This window comes from Coenobita brevimanus, chromosome 28, assembly GCF_032717465.1.
Source record: "Coenobita brevimanus isolate Jiangsu-jjx chromosome 28, ASM3271746v2, whole genome shotgun sequence".
Classification (NCBI taxonomy): domain Eukaryota; kingdom Metazoa; phylum Arthropoda; class Malacostraca; order Decapoda; family Coenobitidae; genus Coenobita; species Coenobita brevimanus.
Genome location: NC_136981.1, coordinates 4,345,579 through 4,354,913, shown reverse-complemented (window position 1 = coordinate 4,354,913; position 9,335 = coordinate 4,345,579). Strand labels below are relative to the sequence as shown.

The 9,335-nt window shown below is 45.6% G+C and overlaps 1 protein-coding gene across 1 annotated transcript in view; it reads right to left on the bottom strand.

The window, feature by feature from the left end:
* The window catches only part of LOC145394696 (protein Skeletor, isoforms B/C), a 222,592-nt gene extending 214,245 nt beyond the window's left edge, over positions 1 to 8,347 (bottom strand). The window contains exon 1 of the mRNA XM_080268475.1: positions 8,257 to 8,347. Coding sequence (XP_080124601.1) covers positions 8,257 to 8,308 — 52 coding nt within the window. The 5' untranslated portion in view covers positions 8,309 to 8,347. The remainder of the gene's footprint in view (positions 1 to 8,256) is intronic.
* Positions 8,348 to 9,335: the final 988 nt, after the last annotated feature.

Sequence of the window (9,335 nt, the reverse complement as noted above, 5' to 3'; positions counted from 1 at the left end):
CTCTCCTTACTGTTTTCCTTTTTTTCTCTGTCCTCCTGTCCAATCTCTCACACTCACTCTCTCCCCATTCTGCCCCCTCCCCTTCTTCACCCCACCTTCCCCTTCCCTCTTTCCCCATCTTCTCCTCCATCCCTTTCCCTTCACCCATTTTCATCTCTCCAGTTTTCTCCTTCCCATCCCTTCCCTCTCGTTCTCTCCCATTTCCTTCTTCCCAAACTTCCATCCTCACTTCCTTTCCCTCCCTTTCCCACCCTCACCCTCTCCTCCCTCTCTTCTTCCCTCCTGTTTCCCACCCCACCTCTTTACTTGCCCTTTATTCATATCGATTTTCATATCATTCATACTCCCACTGGAATGACGGTATGGATTTGCCATCTACACCGCAGCTTCCACCCTCTTACATCTGTCTGTCCCCTCTCCACTCCCTTTATCCTAACCCCCACACTCCCTTCTCCCCTCTAGCCCCCACTCTCGTAAAATCCCCCCTTTCTCCCACTCTTACGTCCCCCATCCTCCCCTCCCTCTCTACTCTTCCCCTCCCTCCCCTTCCCCATCCTACCTGCCCTACCGTCTCACTCCTGTCCCCTCCTCCCCTCTCTTCCATTCTTACATATCCCCCCTACCTCATGTTCTCCCCTCTCCTCATTCCCCCACCCCCTACAACCATCAGATTCCCTCTCCCTTTCTCCTTTCCTCCCTCTCTCCCTACCTACCTCTCCCTACCCCTCCCCTTTCTCCCCTTCTTTATCTAATTCTTCCACCCTCTCCTTACTAACCAGCCCCCCCATTATCCCACCCATCTCTCTCTCTCTCTCTCTCTCATTCTAATCATAGGGCAAGCTTCAACCTCACTTTTTCACCCTCTTAACTTTCACCTACGCTTCCTCTTCCGCTTCCTGCCTTTCACGTCTCCTCCAGTATTTTCCTTCCTTCCGTCTTTCCTTCCTCCATTCCTTCCTGCATTTCTTCCTTCTTCCTTGCTTCTTTTGTCAATCATTTTTTTTCTGTACCTTGCATTACTGCCAAATTCCTTTTTTTTTTATAGCCACGTCTCTGTCTCTGTCTGTCTGTCTGTCTGTCTCTCTCTCTCTCTCTCTCTCTCTCTCTCTCTCAGCATTTTGTATTCTCCTTTTTTCCCATTCATATTCTTTTTCCCTCTCATCCCCTTACGTTTCGTTCCTACTCTTCCTTCTTTTCTCAACTCTTTCAATTATGCTCTTTCTATTTATCCATTATTTTTTCATTTCTCCCTTCGTTTCGTTTCTCCATGTCCTTCCATCCTTCCTTCTTTTATCTTATCATTTCGTCCACTACTACTACTACAACTTCTACTACTACGACTACTACTACTACGACTACTACTACTACTACTACTACTACTACTACTTCTCTGAATGTTTTTTTCTTTTCACCTTCCTCCCTTCCCTGTCCGTTATTAATGTAATCAGTCAGCTGCTCAATCAGACAGTCACTCACAGTCACTCAGTCAGACAGTACCTCAACCAGAAACTAATCTACTCTATCAGTCACTCAGTCCGGCCCAGTCACAGTCACTCAGTCAGTTAGTCTCTTGGTCAGACAGTGAATTATTTAGACATTCAGGGAACCGCTCATCCAGTCAGCCAGTCGTTCATTCAGACAGTCAGACAACCACTCATTCAATCAACCAGTCAGTCGCTCATTCAGACAGTCAGACAACCACTCATTCAATCCACCAGTCAGATAACTCATTCAATCAACCAATCAGACAGTCACCCATTTAGGCACTCAGATAACCACTCAATCAACCAACCACTCAGACATCCACTCATTCAATCAACTACTCATACAGTCACTCATTCATACACTCAGACAACCACCCATTCAGTCAGCCAGTCAACCGGGTGGTGGTGGGTGGGGGGGCGAGGCATGAAGGCACACCGAGCTGAAAATTACATTCTGCTCCATTTAATTGGTCGAGTCCCGGCGGGTAATGACATTTAGGGGCGAGGGTGAGGTGAGTGGGGTGAGGCAGGTGGGGTGAGGGTGCGGCAGGCGGGGTGAGGATGAGGCAGTGGGGTTAGAGTGAAGCAGGTGGGGTGAGGGTGAGGCGGGTGAGGTGAGGGTGAAGCAGGTGGAGTGAGGGAGATGGGGTAAAGATGAGTTTGGTGGGGTGAGGGTGAGGGTGAGGGAAGTGGGGTGAAGGTTAGGCAAGTAGGGTGAAGGTGAGGCAGGTGGGGTGAAGGTGAGGCAGGTGGGGTTAAGGTGAGGCAGGTGGGGTTAAGGTGAGGCAGGTGGGGTGAGGGTGAGGCAGGTGGAATAAGGATGAGGCAGGTACGATAAGAATGAGGACGTGGGGAGAGGATGAGGCAGGTAGAGTGAGGCAGGATTGGTGGTAGGGTTAGGCAGGGAGGATGAGGATGAACCAGGTGAGATGGTGGTGGTGGTGGTGGTGGTGAAGGTGATGTGAGGCAGGTAGAGTAGGGTAGATGTGATTATGGTGATGTCGTACGGTAGGTAGGGTGAGACAGTAGGGTGAGGCAGGTGTGGGTGTAGTAGTCAGGTAAGTAAGGCTAGGCTCCCAACTACCACTTCTTCATTAACCTATACATGAAGCAGGAATGGTATACTCCTTTTACTCAAACTTGGCCTAAAATTGCCATCTCTCCACCTTGAATGCTTAGAATTAATAGTTTAGCACTAGAATATGATGCTAGTCACGAAGAAGTGCTGTGGAAAGGGTGTAGAGCCGTAACATTGTCGTATCGTGACACGAACAACGTGAAATAAGCTACAAAAGGAAAGAAAATCTGGGCCAAGTTAAAGTGAGTGGAGTATAGAATAAGATGACGGTCGTGGAGAGAGAGAGAGAGAGAGAGAGACAGAGAGAGAGAGAGAGAGAGAGAGAGACAGAGAGAGAGAGAGAGAGAGGTATTTATGTAGATGGAGGTAGTTGAGGTGGCATCACAACTACACTATTACCATATAGATTTGCCCCCCACCCTTCCTTGTGTGTGTGTGTGTGTGTGTGTGTGTGTGTGTGTGTGTGTGTGTGTGTGTGTGTGTGTGTGTGTGTGTGTGTGTGTGTGTGTGTGTGTGTGTGTGTGTGTGTGTGTGTGTGTGTGTGTGTGTGAGGGGTGGATTACATCACTTCGCAGATGACAAAGAGGTGACAATCTCTCTCTCTTTCTCTCTCTCTCTCTCTCTCTCTCAATTACCAGGATACTTGTTAAGTGAAAAATATCAGGATAAATTCTCATACCTTTAATTCCCTGACAACTTTTCTCTTTCACTCCTCTCTCTACTCAAGTCATTTCTTTCCTCTCCTCTCATCTTCCTCCTCCTCTCTCTTCTTCCTCCTCCTCTTCTTCCTCTTTCTCCTCTTATATTTTTCTAAAAGTTTTATTTAATCATTTTCACAACCTTCTCCTTTTCCTCTTACTTCACCTCATTCTCCTCTCCTCTCCCTCTTCTTCTTTCTCTTACCCTTCTCTCCTCTCCTTTGCATCTTCATCTTCTACTCCCCTCCCTTTTCCCTCTTCCTCCTCCTCCTCCTACTCTTCCTCCTCTTCCTTCCTCTATTCCTAATGAGCACCCCTCTCCCTCCCCCCCCCTCCGATCACTGCCTTGACGTGTGACTCTCTCTCTCTCTCTCTCTCTCTCTCTCTCTCTCTCTCTCTCTCTCTCTCTCTCTCTCTCTCTCTCTCCACAAACTTGCCTAAACTAGAGTCCTGATATCATCGAGACTCGAAATTGGATTAGGTGGCATCGCTTTAAAAGTGGCCAGGAACAATTGAGAGAGAGAGAGAGAGAGAGAGAGAGAGAGAGAGAGAGAGAGAGAGAGAGAGAGAGAGAGAGAGAGAGAGAGAGAGAGAGAGAGAAAAGGAAAGAAATAAAAACTACTCTCAAAAAATGAAAATTTATTACCATATAATGAAGTGGTTAATGGGGAGGGTTCTGAGTTTGGGATCAATGGGGTTGGGGATGGGGGTGAGGTGATGGGGGGTGTGGGAGGGGTGTGTGTGTTTGGGTGGGGGAAGGGGGGGAGGAGTGGGTACGTGTGGGGGTGGGAGGAGTGTGTGCAGGTGGGTGTGGTGTTTGGGAGGATGTGTGTGTGTGTGTGTGTGTGTGTGTGTGTGTGTGTGTGTGTGTGTGTGTGTGTGTGTGTGTGTGTGTGTGTGTGTGTGTGTGTGTGTGTGTGTGTGTGTGTGTGTGTGTGTGTGTGTGTGTGTGTGTGTGTGTGTGTGTGTGTGTGTGTGTGTGTGTGTGTGTGTGTGTGTGTGTGTGTGCCTTGTCGTTTTGTCTACACAGGAAATCATCTGATGAGTAAGCTATGTGTATGGGTGTGGTTTTCCGCACACACACACACACACACACACACACACACACACACACACACACACACACACACACACACATGGTATATTTCAGTTCTTCATCATCAATTAGAAAAAAAAAAAAAAGGTCTGGTACCCGTACTGAAAATCGCATTGTGGTTTTGAGTGTCGGTGGTGGAGAGTGGTAGTGGTGATAGTGGTGGTGGTGGTGATAGTGGTGGTGGTGGTGGTGAATGTGGTTGTGGTGGTGATTGTGACGATGCTGTTTTAGTAATACTGCATACTCCTTTTACTCTTACTTGGTCTAAAACTGCTATCTCTCCATCTCGAATGCTAAGTTGTAAGGGAGTATTTACACTAGAATATGAAGCTACTCTCGAAGAAGTGCTGTGGAAAGGATGTGCAACTATTATACTGATTTTATTTTACCATTTTGATTATGTGAAATAAGCTCCAAAGGGACGAAATTCTAGGCCAAGTTAAAGTGAAATAATTCTTGTGGTGGTGGTGGTGGTGATGGTTGATGTGGCAGTTGTGGTGATGGTGGTGATGGATGTGGGAATTATAGTGGTGATGGTTGCTGTAATTGTGGTAGTGGTGGTGTAGTTGTGCTAGTGACGGATGTGGTAGTTTTGGTGGTGGTGGTGATGGTGGTTTTGGATGCTGTAAGGGTTGTGGTGGTGGTGGTGGTGGTGCTATGGTAATGGTGGTGGAAGTCAATGAGGTGGTGGTATTGGTGATGCTGTAATTGTGATAGTGGTGGTGGGAATCAATGTGGTGGTGAAGGTGATGATGGTGGTGTGGTGTGGTGTGTTGTGGTGTGGTAGTTGTGGTAGTGGTGGTGGAGGTCAGTGTGGTGGTGGTGGTGATGATGCTGTAGTTGTGGTAGTGGTGGTGGAGGTAGCTGTGTGTGTGGCAGATGTGGTAGCTGTGGTAGTAAAGGACGTGGTGATATATAAACAAATGCCTTAACAGAGGGAGATATTTACTTCAGGCTTATGTAGATAATGACATCCCTAGAATTTGACCTGATTCAGTATTATTTTTGTTATTATTTTATTCATAATCTGGTACCTTGACAAAATAGGCATAGTCACACACACAGACAGGCGGGGAAATAGACAGGTAGACAGACATACAGGCAGTCAGATAAAGAGACAGAGAGCTAATAGACAGCCAAGGAGAGGCACAGATACAAGCAGGCAGACAGACCGACATAAAGATACAGAATTATAGGCAGACAAACCGACGTAAAAGGGCAAACACACAGAACAGACAAAGCTACAAATCTACACACACACACACACACACACACACACATAGAAAAAACACACAGTCACGACATACACGTGAAAACAAACCTTCACCATCCCCTCCCAGCCAAATAACATATCACCTGAGTGGGTTATATTTATCACCCGCCAATTAGAGGTTAATGACGGTCTCCTCTTCAGAAATTCAGGTTGCATAATGGCTTTCTATTGTTATGGTGTCTCTAATGGAGTGTAGTGCCTTGTTGCATCACACATGGCCTTCGTTTGGTATATTTCTCTGTCTTCATCATCACCATTATCATCACAAGCATTAACATTACTTCTTCCAGTCGTCATTGTTCATAATCACCACCATCATCATTAGCATCATAAGCATCTTTCTATTCGACAGTATTCTCTATCATCATCATCTTCATTATCCATCTTTCATTATATAAAAAATTCAATTCTATATCACTACCACCACCGTCATCATCACCATCATCATCATTATGATCTTTCACTCCAGCAACGACTATCATCATCATCATCATCATCATATTTCTGTGGAACCTAGACCTCCAACATGCAACTCATCTGAAATTTTACAGCAGAGTCGATTTTTTTGGACTGTGAGGTTTGGAGGGTCAGTGTATCTAAGTATGGTTCTCTCTCTCTCTCTCTCTCTCTCTCTCTCTCTCTCTCTCTCTCAATTCCATCATCTATCTGTCTGTCTTACGGTTCCCTCCCTCTCCTACTACTCAGTTTGTCATCCTTCTATTCTCTCTCTCTCTCTCTCTCTCTCTCTCTCTCTCTGCTAGTGGCGCTGCATCTTTACTTGGGCATTGATTCCACTGGGCCCGAGGGTCGAAAATCCCTTTGGGGGCGACGAAGAATACTTGATGGCCGGCTGAGGATGTGGCGTGGTGTGGTGTGGTGTGGTGTGGTTGTCTTGGAGGGTATTGGTATGATGTAGTTGTGGTATGATGGTGGTGTGGAGTGGTGTGTTGTGGTGTGGTGTGTTGGTTTGATGTGGCTGTGACGTGGTGGTGGGGTGGTGTGTTATGACGGTGGTAGTGTGGTGTGGTGAGATATGGTGGTTGTGGTTGTAGTGGTGGGAAGGGTACTGAGTGGTGGTAGTTGTGTGGCTGTGGGTAGATGTGGTCGTCAGTCGTAGTAGTGGTAGTGACTGATGAGTAATGTATATACAACGGGATATATTTTCAGTTCTTTCAGTTACCAGACGATTTTACTCAACTGGGGAGAGATAGAAGGTGGGTTTCCAGGCATCCCCTCCCCCCAAGAAAGAAAAAGCTGGCAACCCCCCTCCCCTTTATACTCTTCAGTCCGATGACGTATTTTGCACATTTTTGCCATCTCCAGACGATTTTATACCCAATTTAATATATCCATTTTTATATCCAATTCAATATATCCAATTTTCTATGTGCCTATATCTAGTTTAGGAGACCCCCCCCTTTTTTTTTGGACTGGGATATTCATAAGTTGTATCCTTCATTTACCCATTCACTAAAAAAAAATAAAAATAAAAATAAAGCTGAGATCATACTTTTTTACACGGGGATTCACACTAACGAAGCCTCAAACAGTGCTTCATTTTTAGGATTTTTTACACGGGGAATCACAGTAACGAAGCCTCAAACAGTGCTTCGTTTTAAGGATTTTTTTACATGGGGATTAACACTAACAGAGCTTCAAATGATTATACTTCATTATAGGGATTTTTTACACGGGGATTAACTTTCTCTCTCTCTCTCTCTCTCTCTCTCTCTCTCTCTCTCTCTTTCCGGACACGCCTAACTTTTAACCCCCTCGTTCAAAGTGTTTCTAAAAAAAATCGTCTGGTGTTAGGAAGAAAATAAAGTAAATCGTAATGAAGGGGTTAATCAAGGTGTCTCTCAGGTGAGATTAAAAACGAGATCAGAACTACACAACCCTTTCAGACCGACGACGTACAATTTAACCCCTATTACCTCCAGACGCTTTTATTCAGGTGAGGAAAGGTCTCGTGGTGAAGGAGTTAAAATGAAAGTTGTATCTAAACCCCTTCAGTTCAGAAAGCCTCTCCATAGCTGAGTAAAATCGTCTGAAGGGAGCGAGAATAAATCTAAAAGCACCTTATCGTGGTTAGTCGTCTGCCAGCTCTTAACCCTCTGAATCTCACTGACGTCCTTCTTTTTACTGCCTCCAGACGATTTTACTCAGCTTAGGAAAGACGTCTCTCGTATTGAAGGGGTTTTTCATAAGGCCGTCTAACCCTAATTCAAAGCCACTCTTAGGATGGATAAAATCGTCTTGTAGAAGCACGAACGGGATTAAGAGGATTTCCCCATGATAAGGTGAGTCACTGAAGAGTTAATACGAGATTAGATTTGCTCGTAATTCTTGCTGATACGAAGATTTATTTATTTATTTTTTTAGTTACACTGCGTACAGCTCTGCCATGCCCCCATGAGAGACTGACAGCCAAACAGACAGGTGTGTGTGTGTGTATGGGAAAGTATACACACGAAACTCACACTCTGTCTCACTTTCTCACACACACTCTCTCTCTCACACACACACAGAACCGGGCAGGAGACTTCAATGTATGTTACCGGGTTCTAATCCCCCTCACTTCCTGCCTACCTCCACCAGCTAAAAGAAACGGCCGAGCAGGTACTCACCATGAAGGGTAAATCCAACAAACACAAGTAAAATAAACCTGGCCCACGACATGGTCTTAGAACTGAAAATTAGAGGAGGAAACTGTGCGTGCGAGGGCCGCGGATGGGGAGTATTAGCCAAGGCGCGTGTGTGGCTCCCTCTGACGTCACCGGCTCCTTGCCACATCTCGCCAGAAAACCATCCACTATCCTTCAAAATTATTTACTAATTCGCCTCTTATTTTGGCTCCAGGAGTTTCATCGTGGGAATAAATTAAACAGAGCTGAAAATATGTTCATGTTTAGGGGTATATTAAATTGGTTTGCAAAATCGGGAACCGCCATCGTCTATCACTTTCACTGTCATGCGTAGTTCGTACCTACGGCTACCTAACGCTCTTGGTCGATTTTTGTGAGGTAGAGTAATTATTTAACCTAGAATAACCATCAACTAAGCTATCTATTACATAAACACCAACTAATAACGAGTAATAAAGGCAACGAAATCCCTCCTAATTGCTGGAATTAAGAGCCTCCACCGCGCATGTTGGCACCTTTGCTACTAGGAGGCCGGGAAGTTGCTAACGAGGCGTATAACCAGGTGCTTATCTGTGGCACTGCAACACCTCACTCCCTCCTCACAATCACAGGAAATTTCACCAACGTCGGGTAGATATGAGGACGACAAACAGCAACAGCCGAAACGATCAATATGGGCCTGAAGAGGAGCACAATATAAGCAACCATTACTCTCGAGCCTAAAGCCTATTGGAACGAAAGCTTTCTGTAGCTAAATGTTCCTAATAATAATAACGTCCAAATCAAAGACATAACGAAGGAAATCACAGAAGAACAAATATTAGAACGATCGATAAAGTCGCCGATAGATGAATTCCGTGGCACGAGCCGAAACTCCACCGAGCTGGGAGTGTTCATCCCGCCCCCACCTTGGCCTCCACCTGAGATGCCTATTTAGCGCTCTCGGCACCAGACCCGCGGATATTTACACCAACCTAGCTTGAAATTTTAATGTCCATAATTCATTTCATCCCTATTCTGGCAACAAACTATTGTATTTTTGCAGTATTCTTAGTTGTTTG